The 23,397-nt window shown below is 39.5% G+C and overlaps 1 protein-coding gene across 5 annotated transcripts in view; it reads right to left on the bottom strand.

Moving 5' to 3' along the window:
• LOC311021631 (partitioning defective 3 homolog B-like) overlaps positions 1-20,208 on the bottom strand; it is a 188,462-nt gene extending 168,254 nt beyond the window's left edge. For all 5 annotated transcript variants that reach the window (XM_084022292.1, XM_084022294.1, XM_084022293.1 and 2 more), the window contains exons 1-2: positions 19,242-20,208; positions 8,402-8,503 (exon numbers count right to left, since the gene is read on the bottom strand). In XM_084022292.1, coding sequence (XP_083878418.1) covers positions 8,402-8,503; positions 19,242-19,358 — 219 coding nt within the window. In that variant the 5' untranslated portion in view covers positions 19,359-20,208. The remainder of the gene's footprint in view (positions 1-8,401; positions 8,504-19,241) is intronic.
• Between the last annotated feature and the right edge of the window lie 3,189 nt (positions 20,209-23,397).

Below are 23,397 nucleotides of genomic sequence, written 5' to 3'. Positions count from 1 at the left end.
CCACCCACGCAAATAACTCAATATGTCTGCATGTTTTTCTAATCCCTTTCAAGTCTCATTGTTTTGATCTGGGTCATGGTTCAATTAATGTCGACATGTTAACCAGCAACACGGACACACAGACACACACAAAATGATATAAGAACATTATCATCAACTACCATAAAGCACAAATACATAACTTACACAGCAGGGTGTTAATACACAACCAGTCAAATGCTGCCTGTCTGTGTGGTGTCTATTGTCTTCATTATCTTGTCACACCAGAAAAAGGAGCTATAAATAATCACATTACAACTGGATCATCTTTACTAATCAATGCTGTGTGTGTGTGTGTGTGTGTGTGTGTGTGTGTGTGTGTGTGTGTGTGTGTGTGTGTGCCTGCATGTATGTTCTTAAACCGTAGAATTGTTGGTATCTTAGTTCTTATAACCATGAATCCCATTGTTCTGCTAAATCGAAGGCATGTGCAGTTGATCCTTATTCCAATTAGCATGGATAAATGCCCTCCCAATCCCCATGAAAGGACATGAGACTGAAGAATTAAGTGAAGAGAGTTCAGTTAAGTTTTTACTGTTTGTAAGTCTGCAAATCAATATTCAACTGATGCTGAAATAGAAAGGATATTTTCTGGGAATTAACTGATAATAAGTGCAATGCAATATCAATAACCTTTGCAATATTATATAAAACAAATTTAAAAATGTTCAATATAAAAAAATAAAATGGTGGTAAACACATGTTAAACTGAGGTTTCATTCATTATTATTTTGTATGAAACGTCTGGAACTTTACAAACCTAGCAGTGAAATGGTTGTCTATTGGGTAGCCACAGTATAATAAACTAAAGCTTATCGGTCAGCGCATTTTTGTTTGCAACGCAGTTTGTTTGTTTTCCCTTTGATTTAATGCCTTCTTGTTATTTATTTATTTATTTATTAATTGAATTATATTTATTAATTCTATTATTTTATTACTTAAGAGGCATAAGAGGGCTATAAGAAGTCATGTCTTCTTAAAGAATGGTTTGTAAATGAGGCCGAGTGTTAAGAAGTTCTTATCAGCACTTACAGTAAATATGGCACAGACTTAATACACTTTACGACAAAAACTGCAGAGGAGAATTATGGGTCATGATTTATAATAAACCTTCCAAGAACGTCATAATTGCCCCATTCTGAATGGCTGGCATTTTGCTCTTTGAAATGACAGAGGTAAACTGGTGAGAAGGGGATTGAGGAATGAAAAAAGGTGGAAGGGAATGGATAAAAAAAGAGAGAGGGAGGGAGAGAGAGAGACAAAGAGGACAGACATGTCCAGTTGTTGATGAAAAGAGGAGGAAGAGAAGGAGAAAGAGACACTGAAAAGCGTTAGAAAGCAGGAGCAGGCTTAGATAGTTTCTAAGACAGGGGGTGGGGGGTAACGACAACCGAAGAGCTCCAACCACAACCCAAGCCATGCGTGAATAACTTCACATTTACTACACATTCAGGCAACCATCTAAGTTACGACTGTTCACACGATACGCGCCATTCACTTACCCTGCATCAAGGGCTCTTTTGATACATTTAATAGCGAAGGTCGCCTCACCTGCCTCTACACATGCTTTCCTTTACTTGCTTTTCATTCTTTGTTATATCTCCATCACCTCAGCTATCCTTGCTTACTAGTATTCATTCCACACATCCATTCATGTCGAGAAGCTACGTCCCCAGTGTGTGCTCACCCACCTAGTTGCTGCAACACAACATATCATATCATAGGCCCACTCCACTTACCCAAGCTACAGGCTATCAGCTTACATGGGAATACAAATACTTAAACATATCTCAAGATTATAACAGACAGACTTTGAAATTCATTTTTTAAAATACTTTCCAAAGAAAAAGATATAAAAAAATGTGTTTTTGCCCAAATGGAGCAATTAGCCCCACAGTTAATTGCCTTATAGAAAGTTAAACTAAAATGATCTGTAATGATGAATGTCTACCATTACATTCCAGCTTAACTGTGGATGCTATTACGAGTTCCCACAATCAGTGATGACAGCAATCAATCTGTAAATGATGCAACACATACATTAGCTCGGCCAAATTACTTTTGCTTGCGTGTTTATGTCTGTGTAGGTGCACGGCAGCAGCCCTACATTATCATTTCTCACACACACACACTTGCTAAATTATTATTTTTGTAAGCCCTTAATTGATTCATTTGTATCAAGAACTATCTCGTCTGGCAAGTATAGCATTAATGCGTGAGAATGCTGTAAGTTACAAAGGCAGTGCATAGACAGAAAGACAAATAAATTAGCAAGTTTTCCAGAGCTGCATCTGTTAGCAGCAGCAGCTTGTGTTATTAACCAATGATCAGCAGAGTTTGCATGTTCATGGTAATGGAAAACTGTAGAATTAGAGAGGACAGAAGGAAGGGAAGGGTCTGATGATAACAAGGAACCTGCTCTGAATAATTTCCTCATTACCAGAGATGTGGCTACTTTGTTGATGATTCTGGTGCTGTAGTGAATTAATTATCTTAATTATTTAGGTTTAACTGGCGATGAAATCATATAAATGTAGGATCAGAGTTGTTAGCAGGAAATTATATTTATAAGAAATTAAAACAGAATAAACATATTCAGCTATGTCTGGCCCATCTATGACCTGTGATCAGCATGAAGTCTAGAGAGTAAGACATGCAAATGGTGAAAGACAAGCAGAAGAGAAAATACAATTAAGTTGATGTACATTGTATTTAGTGCCAAACCAACCTGTAGCGCTGGTGATGTTTCACTTCTTCGGACTCAAACATTTCCACATCCTGTGTTGATTTAGACCAATTTGACCGTCTGACACACGATCGCTTTCCTTTTGATAAAGTATAAAGTTTATTTCCCTAGCACATTTGAAAGTCCTTCTACATGTATTTTGACAATCCAACTTGGGATGTTTCTAATTACAATCACTTAAAGGAGAAGAGCTAGTCCATCTTAATGGTCAGCCCATCTTATTGGTCAGCTCTTGCCTGAGCGAGAGTTGTTGCTGAAGCATTTATTCACAGACAAATGAACTATATACAAACTGCACTGACACGTTCACAGCTACAGTATAACGCTAATGTATCTGCTGACTTCATACTTACTGTCACACACATGATCTCGCTCCCGACTGGAACATCGCTAGCTAACGTTAGGCCTGGGTTGAAATACTAGTCAGACACAACTAGCTAACCAATTGAAGCCAGAGGGACATACTGGGAACGTTGCTGCATGTGTCCATGACCATGCATGCAACATCGGTGGCTTCTAACTCTCCCAGATGGGTGCTGTTCTCTGCATACACTGCAGCTGGTGGTAAATGATGGTGTCAACCTGTCTTTGCATTAGTTATCATTGCAGCTCAGCATCTTGTTAGGCACTTCAGCCACAGCACCCTGCATGCAAGGCACTAGTCTTATCAGTTAACATTTAATGAGCTGATAACAAGGATTCGGCTTTCAGTCAGTAAAACAAATGATAAATTAGCATCTCTATTGTCAACACTATAGATGCATATCTGTATGAATGCCAGTGTGTCTATATGTCCGTACCATGCTTCTACCCACCCAGCCTAAAAATTCAGAAAGGAATTCAAACAGGAGCAAAGTTAAGGAAAAAAAGAAAATGAAAGCATTATTTAAATATTAATGAAGCTGAGAGATGAACTGTTAGCCCGATTATCTTTTCAGCAAATGGTTTTGGCTGACTGGAAACCAACATATGCACCCGTGGGTGCACGCACACACGTACACACACACACCTCAATGAGTTGGCTTGAGTCCACCAACTGTCAATCTTAACGTCTCCAACTCAGACTATTTAAGGTTGTTTTATCTCATCAGCCAGCCAGACAGTATAATCACCAGACATCCTTCAAGATTGATCAATTCAAAGTGCATTTTAACAGGATTAAAAAGGCAATTTACAAACGATTTTCCAGAAAAGTATACATTGTAGACCTGATCCAACAACATGTTTTCCAAAGACTGAAGATTCCACAAACTCTTCTTTCTTCTGATATTCATGCCAGGTTATTGAGCTAATAAGCTTATCAGACACAAGGTTACATATTAAGGATAGAAGGTTTCAAATGCAGTACAGTGTCAATTATAAAAAAGAAATGAAAAGAGAATATAACCATGTCTTGTTTTCTTCTCCTAATACTCGTTGGAATACCCCAAATCAGGGTAACAGGGTATTTATTATAGAGAAACACTTAAATAATATAATAATTGAATATTGAATATTGATATTGTGGGAAAGGGGCAAGAGAAAAATGCCTTTGAGGAAAGTGAAGTCCATTCACTCATGAATAATTATTTTGCTAGAAGCAATACTAATAGTGGCTAATGGTATCTGCACGTGAACAAGGATATAATATAATCAAATCCTTTACAATGTTTTGTGCATGTGTGTGTGTCAAGCTATCAATCGATAAATAATGATTGGAAAAATTACTCATGATTAAAGCTCTGCTGATGGAGAGCTGCCCTATTTCCAGGCCAGCTTGTGTTCAAATGGTCTTTCCATAGAGTTTTAAATAGCTCACACATGATGAGGTTTCTATCACTGGCATTGTATCATACTGATATGATCATATTGTTTTGTCAATTTACAAATGTGGTCCAAATTAATAATTTGAAGCAAATAGTCATTAAAAAGGTGGAAAATAGCTTTGTACAAATAAGGTAATATCTCGAAAACAGCTCTTCTGGGTGTGTGTGTGTGTGTGTGTGTGTGTGTGTGTGTGTGTGTGTGTGTGTACGTATGTATGGGTGCGTTATTTATGTCCCAGAACAAACATTAATATCATACAAGGCAACAGTGTTACCCTCCTCTCTCCCCGTTACCAGCTAACCTTTCAAACAACCCCTGGTCTCTCTAAGGCTGTTTCTGCAATACCTACAAGACGAGAAAAATACATTAGGAATTACACTTCCAGCTACATCGAAGCTGCTGATGGGAACCCATACTTCCTGCTTACTTTTCATTTTCTTTGGCATAAAGCTGTGGGTGGGCTTGAAAAACAACATGCAAGGGAGACATTAGAGCGATGGAGAAAAAATCGTGGGGGTGGGGAGTAAGGGTGGTAGTCTCAAGGTAAACACAGGTTGCACAGGGCAGACTACCGGTATTACTTCTTATCTTAAAAAATACTGTGACAAATATTTTTGGTCATACCGCCCAGCACAGCACACACATAAATAGTTTCTCCACATTGTAGTTCACCTCCTATAGTTTGATCCTTTTAGTAGTTGGGTTATGTTTTCTTTGAAAGGGGGCTTTTGTAATTATTGAAATGAATGTCTTTATTGGCCTTCTACTTTAGCTCTGTATGTTTGTGTCGATCAGTCACTGCCAGAGAATGGGCCAAGAAACACTGGTGGGGCGTGGCATATTTTATTAGTTTTGCAAAAAATATTAGCAGAATCTTCTTTTAACATTTATTATTATTTATTAATTATTTTAGTATACCTTTGAGCCACTTGAGGGAGCCTGAAGGTTCATATCTAAATAAAAGGCTAGCTTATATTCTGCTTCTAAATTAAAATAATGAGATCCAAGTCTGTTAACGCTGCTTAAATGCATTGATTTGGTCTTATTGTAAACTGTAAATTGTTCCTCAATAACATGCATAAACAATGATTTATCAAATGTATATACAGCATATCTCTTGAAAGTTGCTGTTTTACCTATTCAAGATAATATACACTACGTTGCTGCAGAAAAAGCAGTAAAAGTGGAACCGTCATTTATGCACAAATGCACCTTTGTCTCGATTGACAGTTAAGGCTATTGAGAGTTGGGTCACAGTGATTGATGGATTGTCATTTCTAAAAAGTGGGTCCCCAGAATTAAGTTTGTGAAACACTGGTGTAGATAATACACTGTGACTGCAGCAAAACACTCTTTACAGTGTGACAGACATGAAACCTCCACCACATTGTCAAGGTTAAATGGCACATTTTACAATGCTGCCTTCCAAAATATGTGTCCTTTTAACACATCTTTCTGGGGCCAATATTAGGTGTAAGACTTGTTTGCATCATAGAGTTTTATAAATGTTACAGTCTATCCAAAATAGCCAGATATGAAGATATCAAGTATATAAACATACACTTCCTAGCAGTTGGTACATCAATATCACTTCAAACATTCACAATTCCTGAGCTCTTTCTCTCAAATGCATCACTTGGGTTGATTTCAGCCATGGGTTTGTTTGGTTTTTTTTAACTGTTTTTGACCTCTGTCTTCAGGAGACCTCAACAATCTTCTGTGTTTTCTTTGTGGTTATAAAGCTAAAGCCAGGCAGGCTGAGTCTCGCTACAGTAAAACACTCATCTGGGATTAGGAGCCATTTATTCATCTCAGCTCAGTAATACTATGAGAGCCTCGCTTCAGAATCCAATGAATATTTCACACTTTCATTTCATATGCAATCTCTGGTGCTCAGAACTGTGTATTGTTGGGTATCATTCTTTACTTCTGTACGTGTGTGTGTGTGTGTGTGTGTGTGTGTGTGTGTGTGTGTGTGTGTGTGTGTGTGTGTGTGTGTGTGTGTGTGTGTGTGTGTTTTGGGGGAATGAGTGTGTGGCACTTTATGTGATCCCAGTATTGAAATGTGTATTTTGTACTTTGCACGTGCTTTTGTATTTGGTTTCTGTGCTGCAAAGATATATTTTGCGTAGTTTCACTGCATTCAAAAGACATTAACAAACAGCATTACGATCATGGTTGAGTGAATATGAGGAGGGAGAGTATACCTCGAACAAAACCTGCTAAACCAGCTTTTACTCTAGACCTACTATTCAAATGATCGAAAGCTTATCTGATCATTTTACCTCTAGCCATATATATATATATATATATATATATATATATATACACTGTATATATATATACACACACACACACACACACACACACACTATATTGCCTCACAAATGTGCTTCTGGAAGAATGGTAAAAAAATTCCCATAAACACTCCTAAACCTTGTGGAAAGATTTTGGACACATTTCATTTAGCTACCACGTGAACCAAACCGTCATGGTCACAAGATCTAAAATCCAAGATGTGAACTATAAGAATGAATATTCTGACATGGACAGAGACTTGAGGCGTGCTTAGAGACAGAGAGAGAGAGACAGAGAGAGAGAGAGAGATCGCTTAAGTTCTTTCCAAAGGTTCTTACACCCCCGTGAGAAATTGCCAACCAATGCAACTTTGTCTTAATTAGTTCAGAGAATCTCCAACAAATCCTGCAGTATTTATACATCCTTAAAGGCATACGGTACGAGCTGAGGACACGACAGGAAAATACACCGCGCATTACATTTTCTAGCCAGTAGGTTCTTCAAGTGTTTTAAGCTGTGACCTAAATGAAAAATTCAGTTCACCATAGGACACAAGCTCATTAAAACATGTTGATGCTGTTTTAATCGGCAGAGCCACCGAGAGAAAGGTCCAGATTAATTTAAGGTCCTAAGTCATGGTTCAAAAAGCCCTTAATCTAAGCCATTTATCACATTCTAATAATGACAGAGTCTATGTGACAGTGTGACAAAAAACGACACTTTCCAAAGGGGAAAATGAAAAATGACATATTCCTCAGGGAAAAATAAGAAAAACGGGATATATGGATTGAGTTTGCAAAGTCTCTGAAAGTGAATTGCTAATGACACTGCCTAACGCTGAAGGCTAGTTAAAACCTTTTCCCTGTAAATTTAGCTTGTGAGGCAATATTCTATCTGAGGGAGTGGCTCGTAGGCCAATGCTGCTCAATAGTTTACAGTGTGAACATCACACACACACACACACACACACACACACACACACACACACACACACACACACACACACACACACACACACACACACACACACACACACACACACACACACACACACACACACACACACAGATACCTGTTCAAACATTCAAGCACATACATTTTTGAGCACACACAATGCTATGTGACTATTATGTATTACAAAAAGGGTTATGCATTCTGTGGATTGAAGCATAAAGATGGTCGACATAAATACAGATTTAGTAGCTCTTATACACAATCAGAGCTGTCCTGCACTGTTTCTGTTATTTGTGGACTGGCTGGTTGGATATTTGGTTAGTCAAATGCACGTCTCTGTATTCTGCTTACAGTGGCTTAGTTTCACTTCACAGGTATCAACTGAGAGATAAATGTTACATGGCGGTTTGTGGTCAGCTTTTTCACAATACCTGTTTTTCTATTAAAGGAAGTGAAATGAAATGAAGTTACACTATCACATCAATCTCTTGAAATCACTTCATGAAATTAAAATCGGGAGCAAACACAAAACACGGTATCCTATCCAGAGGTTCTTACCTTGTCCTTGTCTTCTACCAGATCACTGAGTATGTCATCCGGGTCCAGAATCCCCCCATCACAGTATTCAACATGGTGAGTCCGAACCAGGAAATCTCCTTCCTATAACACAGGACACAGCATATGTGAATCAAAAGCTCAATGTGTGAATACACCTGGTAGCAGGTTACCGTTCACAATTTTACTAATAGTATGCACACAGTTTCTGACTACTTCAGGTGTCTGTCCCACATCACCTTTCACCATCAAAAGAAAGAAAGCCATAAGTACAGAGGCTTCAACAGTAACATTTTAAAACATAATGATGATGGTGTTGGCTCTAAATCACACATTTTCCTCAGAGGGCTTTACAATCTGTACAGCATATGACGTCCTCCTTCACGGGATCCTCTAATAGGATAAACTCCATAAAAAACCCTTCTAACCGGGGAACAAAAGCAGAAGAGCCACTGTATGGACAGAAGTGCAATAGATGTCGTTTGAAAAGAAGAAATAACAAAATAATTACAAAAAAGTCAATATATATGAGAGAAATGACAGATGTTTGTGTCAAGCAGGGCCATAGCAGTGGCAGATGTGTGTAACATCAGGAGTGTAGGACATTATTCAGACTAGTGCACCCCGAAACTTAGACGATTCACTTTTAATATTCTATCTTATCTTATCATCCACATAAAACACTGGAACACTCTCCTGTGAAAATGACATCCTCGCCGACGGGTACAAACGCAGGGAGTGGTAATCAAAAACACGAAACGGAGAATGGCAGTTTCATCTCATTGCAGGTGCAGAAAGGAAGAAATACTTTTAATGTTTTACTTTTTTTTTTTACTTACCACTATGTGAACGTGACTAAGAAACAAGTACAGTAATTTATAATCCAACCACGTAAGCGATCCCCATTTCATGGGGACTTAAAACGGGATGAAACCAATAAAAAGGCCTCCCATTCTGGTCACAGATTCCTTCCTTCTGCTCCTCATTTATATACTGTGAGCCTCTCTCCCCCTCCTATTTCTGCTCTCTTCTTTGTTTCTTACCTCCTTACATCTTCCACATCTTTCTCTAGGTGCCTTGTACCGATTACATCCTGGGCTCTCTCTCTGCTTCCCCACTCCCTTTCTCCGCTGCGTTGGGTCTGTGATTAATGACTGGGACACCGCACCGGACAGCTGACTACATAGAGCTGGTTGTTGAACAACATATTGAGACAACACACACATAGGCACGCACGCAAGCACATACAAAACCACAAACAGCCTAAGGAAAGGTATAACTCAAACCATTACAGGGTGCTGCTCCATTAAATCACTCTTTCGGGGTCAGGTGCTTGTCAATGCTTTTCAAAAACTCCCATCAGGGAGAGGGTGAGATGGAGCAAGGCGCTTTCTGTCCCTGGATAACACTAGAGGTCTCCAAGTCCATCTGAATCAAAACTCTTTCCAATAAAGTACTTAGTTGGACTTTTTTAATACATTGATAGCGTAAATGAGTTTCTTTGTGGATTTATAAATGTGATCTGGTTAGAGATTCATCTTCCTTTCACATTTGTTTTATATAATCTACATATTAGCAAACCAGCAGAGAAAATACCATTCATTTTCAATAACCAGCTCCAAGCATTTTATGGCGTATAAACCTTTGGTGACTTAAAGAAAAAGAAATGTTACAAAAGAACAACTCCTTTCACTGGCGAATGTCAAAGTCAAGTACTATTATAGTTAACCTCCAACTGTTCCTGATGAGTTGGAAAAAACACAGAAACTGTATTTAAAACAGATAACATTTTGATATGCAATAAGTGAGTGAAGTATCGCCAGCATTAAATAGTAAATAGATGTTGATGCCTTGATGACACACCTATTTACAAGACTTCTAGAGGCTAAGACACACCCCTTCTGGTTCTCCCGATGGGACCTTATTTCTAGAATAGCAAGAGACAAATGACACACCTACAGTATGTGTGTGTTGTTTACAAATGATCTCTGATCCTGTTTGGATTGTGCAAGGAATCACATAAGTTGGTCAATTTAAAAGATCATTTTATGATAGAGTACCTCATTTTTAAGCAGACAGAGATAAGGTCCACTTGTTTAAGAGTGAGACAAACATACACAGACATACTTCACCGGTGTGATACAAGTAACAAACATAGCTTCCTTAAGATAAAACATTTATCCAAGTGAAATATTAGTCCATTAAAAAAACACTTATTTTTCTATTATGTCACAAGAAGACTTTACAATGGCTTTTCTACCATCACTGTTAGACAAGACTCCGACAGCATGGCTGTTTACACTGTTAAATTGTCTCTCCCTCCCTCCGTCCTGCTGGGATTCATTGTATGACTCCATTGTAACAATGAGTTGGCTGACACCCAACCAGATGTATGAGAGAGAGAGAGCAAGAGAGAGAGATTTCCAACACTGTGTTTACATTGTTTTACTTTCTCTATTGCAGTGTTTATCTTCCTTAAGCACTATTAATCAGGGTTTTGAGGCATATTAACTCTGGGGCAACACATGTGAGTGTTTTTATGATATGGGAATATTTCAGTGTCATGTAAACCTATTTTGTAACTTTTCTGTTCTCAGCTATGCACATAAACTCACAAAGGCTAATGTTTTTATTACCACTTGGGCTTCAGAATGTGTCCCGGATTGTGTCGATACTGGCCAGTACTTCATCAGTTATCTCCACACAAGCTGTGAGTCACTGCACGAGCAACTTTATCAACTACACCTCGACAAAAAGACATGACAAACTAACATTTTTTACATTCTTAATTCTTAAGGGAAACATTTTCATTGTCTGCTTAGGGTCAAATGTTACTTCCCAGCTCACATTCTATTAAGTGAACTTGTAAGCAGGAAAAAAAAATGTTTTTATGTCAACAAAGCCCGCTCTAGTCATCACACCCCCATCAAAAGCCTAAGGTGCCCTGTGGGCCCCTGCTGACCCACAGTACCATTCACACAGCAGGCTATATATTGCGCTTTTCATTTCAGTTTCAGTTAATATGGTGCCATAGAGACCCTTGGTCCCAAAATAATTAGCAATTCATCAAATTACAACAAACCAGTTGACACACCGTAAACATGGAGCTTTTGTGGACCTTGGGGATCCAGGGCCACAGGGCAGTTTGCCTGCTTAGAATGGTAAGTAATCTGGTAAAAACACTAGTGCTTTTTTTATTCATTTAAAATTGCAATGCTACTGCATTTGTCAATAGACAGAAATCTACTGATTATAATCAATAACCATATTAGTCATTTATCAAGCAAAAACTCATCATAAAAGCAATGGTGCTTGTATTTCATGTCATTCCAGACTAAAAATACATAACATTGGTAAGTACATTCATCTGTCATTTTGGTCTTAGTCGACTGAGAATTCTTCATGTCATTTGTTTTCCATGCAGAATGAGTATTGGTGGGATTAATGGTACTTTTACTTAAGTTAACAATCTGATTAGGCTACTTCTTCCTCCACCAATCTGTTCTAGTAAAAACTACGAATCCACACCTACAAATCATGGTAAATAAGACAACATACGCATTTCAAGACCGATCAGGGGTTGCTGACATTGCTGCAGACTCCCAGCATTGAGGACCAGCCTCCCAGCTGACAGGCATGCTGGGAGCCCTGACCTTTCCTGCAGGGGAGCACTTAAGCCTGGTTTATGCTTCTGCACCACGTCGATGGCGTAGCTACACGTAGCCCTCTGCGTTGACGCGGACCCCTGCGCCGCAGCCTGACGTGCATCTCCAAAAAATCCTAACTACGTGTCGTGGCGACGTGGACCACAAGGGGTGTGATTGGTCCGCTGGAAGAGACGCGTGCAGCCCTGTACTTTTCACCAAGTTAGCTGCAGCTTCAAGGACATAAAGTATATAATATGTAAAAAAGGAAATATAGTGGACCGACTGAATGCGAAGCCTAAAAATCTACATTTACTAATCACTGATCTTACCTTTACCCGTCATTATTGTACCATTCAAGCTTACTTTTGGGTGTTAGTGTGTGTAACCTATTTTATTGAGCGGCTTGTACTATGGCCTGGGTGAATGAAAGTTCTTGTTTGCTTTAGTGCATTTTATACTGGAATATCCGGGAATCTTATTTTGAAATGTTATGAACATGTAGTGTCCTGTCTGTAATGTGCTGGTAATAACTATGTGAGCGCAGTAAAATAATGTCCACACTACATGACTTGACTTGAAAACACATTTGAAAATAATAATGGTTACAATGTTAAAATAATAACATTAGGCTGATATGGAACCTACCTGAGGTATTTTAATGCAGTTTCATCAAAATAAGGCAAAATACATTTATAATACATGGAATCATTGTAAAAAACACATCGGTTTTCCGATCGGAGTGACTGCTGACTGAACAGATAAACCCCAGGATTAATCAAGCCTGGCTGTTAGCCTGGTCTGGAGCAGGCTAACTGCACAGAATAAATCTCCATGGTAACTTATGTGCCACTGCTTTCATGAAACCGAGTCAAGGCTAAATTTAGCAGATAACTGGAAAATCCCAGCTAAATCCCCTATCTAGGTTTTGTGAAATAGCCCTCTGCTGTTGTTTCCAGGTCAACATGTTAGTAGGCAAGCCATACAGCCAAGACAACAAGAGATGGAGAGGTAGCGAGATAAGCGCTGTGGGCCAACTGATCTATTCTGATAGTCAGGAGGAGTGCATCGATAATGTGTTACATATTTATTGTGAACTGCAGAAACCCTTTGCCTCTAAATCTGACGGTTTAAAACCTACAGGGACATTCAGATATTGTAGGACTCGAGATAAGCGCAATAAACATGCTGATCTAATCTGAAAAATCAGGGGGATTAGCTCTTAATACAGTGTTATGCATGATACTATTACAGATCATGTTGGGCAATTTGAGGTATTTAACTCTGAGGACAGGATCTGGAAATTATTATTAAGTTGCATAAACACTATGGATGCCCCCCCGTTCTATACCTCTGAACAGTAAGTCTTTCTAGTCTGCCAGTTGATGAGAGACTTTGGTAAGCATAAACTGCAGGCGGTGTACTGAAGTGGGCCTTCGCTCCAAACACTTGCTGATGAATACTTCAAAAGGTTGAGTCTGTGGCAATTCATGTCAATTCCAGAAGAAAAGTTTCCAATTTCAAGCTTGTATAGGGCAAAACTATGAGGTCTGTAATTATCAAAATTTGATCAAGCAGGTCAGTTATACCAATAGTATTATTGCTACAAATTTACCCAAAAACACCCATTTAAAAAACCCATTGAATACAAGACGAGGAAACGGTAACTGGAGAAAACCCATTCCCAGGTTTTAGGGCTAAATTCCTGCAGCACTCTATTATGTGGAAAAATAACTAATTCCGAGTTAAGTTGTCCCTTGACTCATCTTGTGACCCTGCAGTAACAAAGGTTGCCCTGAAAAGCAAAGCAAGACAATTGCTGGGGGAAATGCAATGGCAACCATTACTCACAGATTAACATTCCACATTAAGCACAAGGTGATTCTTCACTCACCTAATTAGGCAAAGTCAGGTTTATCTTGATGCTTCAAAATAAGACTTAATTAGCTTCTTAACAACTTAACTTAACACAGTCCGGTGAGCAACCACCCATTAATAATAAATATGGTTTGTTAAAAAAGCACAATTACCCAAAACAGATGATCTGTACATGGTAATTTATTTGGATAAATTAATGATCTAGCTATGGCAAGCTCGTCAGGCTAATTTGGAAAGCACGTGTGCCATTACCCAATATATATTGTAGAATAGAATAGAATAGAATAGAATAGGTTTCAGGCTGGATCAACACATTCCTGTGTTTTTTCTGCAGAGAAAGCGGCACGCGTCTCCTCCCTGCCCTGCCCTCCCTCTCAGAAATAATTGCCTGTGCTCTGGCATGGGTCCATGATGTTTGATGATTGTATCAGCGTGTTTGGCCACGCCTCATCAGCACTCCTGCCCTGGCAAATGAAACAACAGCACACACACACTCACACAGGCAGGAACCCTTTCAAATGCACAATCCATCTTATACGTGCAAGTCTAAGCATACACCTGGGCACACACACACCACAATCAGTCCACAAAAGGTTTCACTTTGTTTATATACTTTGGGCCATATCAACCACACACACACAGCACACACACACACACACACACACAGTCAGCAACAACGTTGTCAAATGTCGATACAATCTAATAAACATGAGATCCAACTCAAATCACGATTCACTTGATTATATATATTGAAATGTTAATGAGATCTAGTTTGATATTTAGCAGAATACAGTCGATTCAACCTGAAACCACATAAACAGGCATCCATAAACAACTTGCATCACAACTGGGTACTTGTCTGTTTGGCCAAAGGTAATTAAGAAGTCTGTCAACAAGCTGATAACTTCCTGACAACTCCCCTTGAAAAACAACCCCAGCTTTCCTCTCTCCCTCCCTGCCTCCCTCCTCATTCTCTGGCCACACATCCTCTTCGCCCTGCTGTCCCAGCTATCTCCCTTTTAGCATTAATCATCTTTGTTCTGATTCCTTCAAAAGGTGTATTAATTTCCTCTCTGCTACCTCTCTACAAGAGCGTTGTGTATTATTGTTTCATTTTTACTTTAATACAACCATAATTTCTGCTTTGCCTCAATGTACATCCATCAAGGGTGTTAGCTCCACATTACAGCTGTCAGCTAGCTGATTTCGCTTCTTGGCTATAATTACAGATCATGTTGGACTTAGTTCCCTGATGTGTTGGGTGAGGTGAATGACAATTAAAAGTTTAGCCAAACTCAAGGTTGTATACAGTATTTCGTTTTCACTAAAAAGAGATTCACATGAGCTGGGAGTCTACAGAAAACGTCCAAGCGGTCTCTTCAATGCAGTAGTATGGAAAAAGTCTGGTATACAATACATAAAAAACAGCACTCTTTTATTGTCTTTTACTTTCTAATCCCATATGTCTCCTTTAACTCCTTTTGGTTCCACACATGGTAAAACAAGGGGCATACAAATTCTGATAATTAGCCTGCGATCAATGTGAATTCAAAAGAAAAGAAAAAAAATCAATGCAACTTAAACACAAAATAAATCCTCTCTGAAACGTAACTTAAGACTAAACCTCAAGAATCCCCTCACTCAAATGTAGCTTTAATGCCTTTTCTAAGTGTGCGCTCCTCTTAAGCACCGCTGTTGGAACTCCTTACAAAGCAGCTGATAACCGCCAGCATCGGTTAGCTACAGTAGTTGCCGCAGGAACATACGAGATTAAAAAAATGTTTTTTAATACAAGAAGCCTACTTTCAGATAGGGAGGGAGAGAGAGAGAGAGAGAGTCAGACAGTGACAGTTTAAAAACATGATTTGCCTCGCATTGGGAGGATTAGGGACCGGACTACTCTACAACATACACATATCCTGGCTTTCTAATCCTGGAACACATTAACAGCCATAATTACACAGCTAAAACAGATTAGTGTTGCTGGGAAATGACTGAGGGATAGGAAGGGAGCAAGACATACACAGAGAAACAAATACAAAGTAATAAGTGGGGATAGGGTGAAGCAGTTAAGGAGAATAGGTATTGGCTATCCCAGAGAGAAGAAATGAGGGAGAGGAGAAACAAGTTGAGGAGGAGGCAGTCAAAGGAGGTGAAAGGGGAATCGCGTAAAAAAGTGAACACTGCCAAAGGAGAATATTTAAAATGTCAAACATGAAACAAGGAGAAGGCCAAAACTATCAAAAACTGTAAGGAGAGGTAAGAACAGATTACAAAGGAGAATGTTGACATAGTAAGAGGAGGAGAGACTCTGAAAGTGCTGAGAAAGGTGTGGGAGAGAGTAGAAGGAGAGAAAGAAAACAGAGGAAGAAGAGAAGAAAAAGAAGAAGATCAGTGGGAGGGCAGGCCAAAACACACAGTGTGCATGTGCTTAACAAGGCACGCATACAGGAAAAAAAGTATTTAAACACTCCAAGACCTAATCGATAGAGCAGCGAGGTGCATCATTACACACATCACAGCTGCAGGAAAACGCACCTGGGGCACTCACTCTGCCTCTTAGTGAACATTAATAACCTCTTAAATGTTGCTAGACCTGAGATAAACTGCACTGCAAAATGGCGTGTGTGTTAACCTTTCGATTGGACCACTAGAAAGTGGGCGAGATTAGAATTTGCTGCGATACGGAGCTACATACACACCTTCCTCGCGCCAGAGCCAGTTGAAAATCATCAAAGTTACCCTTGAACGAATCAGAACTCAGCCACACTGTTTTGGAAATGACAACAAAGATTTGGCCCACTGACATCCAAACAGATCCCTCTCCGTATTGCAATGTTGCAGTGCAGTTTTATATTACTGGTGGCTAGTTCCCTAATGTTGATTGGATGATTTCCTGTAAACGCACGAGTGCAGGACACGTCATTAAACATTTGAAACCATTATACAGAAGAGAAACAACAGGGACTCGATAGAGATTCTGATTTAAAAAAAACTCCAATTCTGATTTTGTTTTTATACTGTATTATAAGAAGAGATGTATGAACCATTTAAACTGGGACACAGGATTAAAACCTTACACGGCGGGTCTTATTTTTTGGTTCACGTTATTTTCGTTTTTGCTTAGTCCCAACTGTTATTTGAGCTCCCCCCACATAATTCTTCATCTCTGTACTATGTGTTGTGACTCATAAGGAAAAATACATAGTAACGACGTTACACTCTGATCATTTGCATCACACAACACCACAAATGGACACTCATTGTATATATAATATATATTATTGAAATAAAGTGAACAATGAAATAACGTCTAGTGGTTTCCAAGTGGTGGCTAGTTGGCCTCACTAACGATCTTCCAGGTTCCGATTGGATTACAAACTAAAGCGCAGCATGGCATTGGCTCCTCACAAATTAACAGTTGTTAAGGGACAGGCATTCCTAGTCAACGCAGTGTGATATAACCCAGTCGCTAGAGCACCATGGGAAGTTAACAGCCTTTCTCCTACCAATAGAGCTGACATTTTGGCATGTCATAGCATGATGATAATTAATGATGGCTCAGTTCCATCAAATCTCTGACTAGGTCATGCCACTGTGCCAGTAAGCACAATACCAGGACCTTGAAACATGCAATGCAGTCGTTTTTATTGTTATCAATTAAACCTGCGCTTTTCCTGCTACGACATAAACTGTCTGCTGTGAATAAGCAGGCCCTCGGAGGTCAGTCAAATCCTGCTGTAATAACATTCATTTCCTGATACAAAAAGTGAAAATAATTCAAATGTATTATGATTATAGACTTAAAATAACACTACCTGGACCTAAAGCAGTATACACGGCTCCGGCCTACCGAGTTGCCCCCTTGTGTTAGATTAGAACAAGAACATTTCAAATGTAGGCGATTCATCTCTACTTCTATGCGGAACAGAATTAGGAGAACAAGAGGTGAAGGAGGAAGTGTTCAAAGAGGAAGCTCCAATGAAAGGGAAGCGAAGTTCTGGCTATGTGGAAGGTAAAGAGGCGAGGATGACAAATAAGATGAAGGGGGAAAACACAAGGAGCGCCGAGTGGGGAGGACTGATATACGGGTAGATGAAAGCAGATTAGAAGGCAATAAAGTAGAGAGACGCTGGAAAAAATAAGTCCATCTTCAAGTGCTGTCTCTGTCTGTCTGTCGCTCACTCACACACACACAAACACACACACACACACACACACAGCTTTGACATCTCCCCCTCAATCACAAGCGAGGCCATCTGTCTATATGACTGGTGTGCTCTTTGAATAAAGGAACCAATATGAAGCGAGTCACTGAGAAGATTTGGTTGTTTGATGGGGGTCACAAGCTTCCTGCCCTGAGAGCAGCGCAGGGAATCAAAAGCAGTGATAAAGGAATCACAAGAGGGAGTCATTTGCATTTTACACTCACAAGTTAAGTGGAAAAGACTCATGCCTGATCCTGTCTCGGCCATCACAATTCATCAGATATGCTTTTAATTTTTTATACAGCAATTATTGAGAACTGGACCTCCATGGCTTTGTCTAATTTCCCAAGACTTTGGGATGTGAAAATCATATGGCCCTTTCATGATATAAAAATGACAGAGCATTCAATTATTATTTTATGACTTCAGGGAAAACGTGTTCATGTTATGAAAGTGCTGTTTCATAAAAAGTGATCGTACCTATTTTTTTTAAAGTATTTTCAGGAGTTCATAAAAATCTTAACACTTTATTACAAAACTATTTCTCACAATGAATTGTGGGGCTGACAACCGATGTCACACTTTTGTTAATGTTCTTGGACCATTTGATATCTGTGGAAGTGAAACTTATTCTACAAATACAATGATTATCACTCAGACATATGAGCCACGTGAAAGAAACACCGTAACTAACTTATAAGGTGATGTACAAGGTGAGTAAATAATAGATTGAGAATGATAAATCAACATGTACCTGTAGGACTGGGCAATATATTGATATTATGATATCCTAATATGGCAAGAGTGTTGTCTTTTCCTGGTTTAAAGGCAGCATTCCAGTAAAGTGATGTAATTTTCTGAATTTAACAACGTTCTAGCTGTCTATTAATTTTTGCGTGGCGCATAACCCCCAATAACTTTTTTTTCTTACACATCTGCATTCAGTGAATAATTGTTTGGTTAAAAAAAATAACGAAAAACACCTTTTGTGTTGATTTGGAGCAGCTTCACCAAATCACACAGCTCTGTCACAGTGTTGTCTATTATAAGATTATAAGACTAGGGGGCTAATTGTCAGTGTTAATGGGTGCGTTTCAAACGTATGACTGCTACCTGTTCCAGGAGCTTTCTGTATCTCTGCGTGGCTTGCTGGATGAGGTCCCTCACAGTCCACCCCTCCTTGCAGGGCACCACCACACCGGTGTTGCCAAAAGTCACCGTCACCTTCATGATCGCACTCTCCACTTAAAATCCAAGAAGCTGCAGGCCCTCTGGATGAGGGGGATCAACACTGGCCGATAATAATTAAGGTCTCCAAAAAGTCTTGATAGAGAAGCAGGGATGTGACAAATCAGGAAAAAAAATGTCTGTCACATCACTCACACTAACTTCTTAAAGAGTCACATAGTCCAGAGGCAAATAACGGCCATTCCTTCCGGCTTCTACCGTAAGAACTCAAGGTGATAAAGATGACATGCGTCTCCGTTATTACCTTTTCATGCTACGGTTATGAGGATTATTATCGCTGCCTTTCTCATCTCAAGTGTTGATACTATTCGGAAGGTCCATTTAAAACGTGATCAGTTTCCACACAAGTTAAAAAAAAAAAACACTGCACGTCTTTTCATGATGGAGAGGCAAACGGACTAACCGACGCTAACCGACGCTAACTCCAGATGAACTTCATTTGAAACTTTGGCTAGTTGTCTTTCAGCTAGCTCCACTTGCTAAAATTGATTAGCTCGATACAGTAACCTGGTCCGGCTAACGTAACAAGCCAATGATGAAAGCGTCCATTACGCCACACGCATTAGATATCCTCACGCCCTTCTCCACTACATCCCACAATGCGTTGGCACATTTCTTGTTTTGACAGACGAAACCAACGTGTATCCAAACTTTCACACCGGAGTTAGCAGGCTGAGTCCTTCGCTAGCTAACGTTAGCCACCTTAGCTGAACTTTGGAGGGAGGGATGCAGTCGCTCGCGCATCATTCCATACGTGTTTTCCTTTCGCAACTTTACTTCTTCCAAGCGGTCAGTGACATCCACTTCATCACCGACACACACAACTTAGCAACGTCACCGTTATTTTCACTTTCGGGCGGGGGAAAACGAAGTTGAGTAGTACGCAGGCCACGGGGCTGTGTGTTGGGAAAGTTTTGAGATTCCTTCAACGCCGTCTGCTTCTGGCCAGTTCCTGACCAGCTCCTCCACCGCTTGTTGCTGTCACTTTCTTAAAGGGAAAGTGCTCCGGTTATTGTTAGAATGGACGCGTAGGCCGACGCACGCAGTTCATGTCCCCACATCTCAGCTATGGTTTCAAACAGCAAGATATGATGTGCAGGACATCCAGTAAACGCAATAGACAAAGAGAAGTGATTTCAATGCATTAGCCCACTCGCCTTCTATCTCTGTTTAGGTCTCCAATGGGCTTAGTAGATGCTTAAAGGTTGAGTAGATGATTCGATTCTGTTATATAAGGCTACTTGAAATCGTCATAACATACCGATAGCAATGAATAAATTAAACGCTCTGACATAAAAACAATTTAAAAAATGTCATCTGTGGCCTTGGCAGGACTGTACAAACCCTGTCCAATCAAAAAAGTCAGTCTGGATAGATTATAGTAGAGAAGTAAAGTAGACCAGACGGCAGTTTATATCTATGTCTGCCTCTTAAAGCACACTGTGGGCTAATTTCTCGTTTTAATAAGGTCATATAAATAAACTATTTTATCGTCTTTATTATTATTATTATTATTATTATTATTATTATTATTATTATTATTAATATTCACATTAACAGACTGAACTTTTATTGCACAACATGAGCCCATGATCTAGCGTTAAATATTAGACACCCACAGGAAATTTGCATTTTCTACTAAACCTGCGTTTTGTCAAAACTAAGAGCCAATCAGCTCTTAAATGAGGCGAGAGCCAGTCCTTTCCCATCATGCCCCGGGTCTTGCAGTCGGTTGAGAGCAACTGCGGCCCCTGGCTCCAAAAACTGCATCCGCCTTGATCTCGTGAGATTATCGTTTCCTACGTGTTCATGCTTCGACAGAGCAAGTCAGGATCGAGTCGGACACAAAACTAACCGGCATGCATGTGTGGCGATCGCCGGCAATCGATTCTGCACAGGCCTGGCTCATCTTGAACGAGCCTAATAATTGGATGGCCTGCCTGTCTGTCAATTCTTAAAGGCATACTTCACCGGTGGAAACATGAATCTGTATTGAAAGTGGGTCATATATGTAGTCGAAATGTAAAATACATTTTTAATTTAGTGCCTTCTTGACTGAGAAAGAGCAGACAGTGACTGGCGTACATGGATCTGGTGCAACCCGAGGACCGACCGGCCGCAGTTCGGACAGAGATTATAAGGACCAGTTCAGCTCCGCTCATTCCCAGAGTCTGAAGTGAGGCCCCACCATTGATCTGTATTAGGTCTGTAGCCTCAGTGGGTCCCGCCACCCATAGGCAGGTTGAAAACATGAGGAACTAGTGTTGTAGTCTTACCCCCTCTAACAAAAGCAGCCTTCGATGATGCAAAATAACGATATTTGCGCCTTTGGAGGCTCTTTTTGAGAATAGAAATACAGAGATCTCCCGTCTCTGGGGAAATGAGGGAATGATGCACGACCATTCAAATATACTACCACGTTTCTAACGATACAAAGCTTAATGCAAATGGGTGAAGTATTCCTTTAATTCCTGATTACGCACACTCTGCCAATCTCAAGCGCTCGTTTGCCGTTCTGGCAGAGCGGCTTTGAACAGAGGTCTGAATGAAGGGGGCGGGACTTTTTCAGTTCAGCGATGCAATCAAGTCAAAGTCTGTGGTTTTTCCAAATGACCTGCTCTGCCTTGAATAAATGCTTAAATGTTTTGTGAAGCTGAGGAGGACTGATAAGTGATGATTCTCTGTGGGTTTGTTACTAACGGACCCCTCTAAATTTACATCATATTTGATCCATTTATAAGTATAGCCATGTTTACTTGGCTATCAATTTTAGCCAAAGAAAAGTACCACTTTTTCCACTGAAGACATTCTGTCTCATCTGAGTTGATAAAGCACAGGTGTAAAACAATAAAAAATGTCCGATGGCTGAATTCCGTTTAACTGCTTCAGTTTCAGGGTCCTCGTATTGTTCATGCTGCGTCACTGTCACACTGTCATGGCTGACAGGGACACTCGAACAGAACAAAGCTATTATTCATTTTGTTTGTAACACTTCTCTTTTACTCCTCTGTTTTGTCTACTTCTTTTGTTTATTTGAATGTTTCCCCCCTATTGTATGCACCTTATAAAAGGCAAAAATCAATAAAATATTCACCCAACAATGACAAAACACTAACAGACACAGGTTTGACTGAATTATTAAATTACACTATTGTAATAATTAATAGATGATGTTTAATCTTTTTAAACCCTAGAACTGGCAGCCATTCCGTGACAGCTCTAACGATTTTTAGGGCATAATTAGATGTCACAACTATAATTTTAGAGGAATCCACCTTAATACAGCAGAGAGTCAACCTTGAAACCTAGTCAAACCACTCGAAAATCTTCTGGCTGACACCAGCCCTGCATTATAATGTTGAGGCCAACAAAAATACTGAATTTACAAAACATTTTGGCTTTTCACAGTTTGATTCATCTTCAAAGAGGAAACCCCTCCCTGTGAGGAGGAGTTTGGCTTTGTAATTAGCAGCTCAAATCTATGCATGTGTATGTCTGCTAATTGATTTGGGATAGGTTTAGTTTCTGGGTCACTGAATTTCATTCCTGCTAATAAATCCCAGGGGAGGAGGAACATTGTGCATGCGTGTGTTTTTTCCCCTCCTTCTTTCTTTGGTGAAAAGTTTGAAAGTAGGAAGTACACTTCATCATGCAGGATATGAATTTTGAAATGTTTGTATTAACTGGGATGTTGAAGACTAAAAGGCAAGCCACTTTTTCTCCTTTGATATTTGATATGAATTCATATTTTCATTTAACCTATTCTATAAATAACAATAACAAGTCATGCACAATAAAAATACAACACAAATGTAATAATTTACAATTAAAAGGCTGAAATTCGGTTTAATATCACAATTTTTCCTTGAAAGAAAATATGTGACATGAGATTTGTCATCATGAATTGAATCTGTATTAAGATATTTTTACTACACTACAAATTAGCCTTTTTTGTAGATGACATTTGCACAATGAATAATGTCTTCCATTAAGTTACTTCAGTTGTTAAAGTGTTAACTGA

The sequence above is a fragment of the Eutrigla gurnardus genome, assembly GCF_963514095.1.
Source record: "Eutrigla gurnardus genome assembly, chromosome: 12".
In the NCBI taxonomy this organism is placed as follows: domain Eukaryota; kingdom Metazoa; phylum Chordata; class Actinopteri; order Perciformes; family Triglidae; genus Eutrigla; species Eutrigla gurnardus.
Note: the sequence above shows the minus strand (reverse complement) of the source record. Positions and strands in the feature narration are given on the sequence as shown.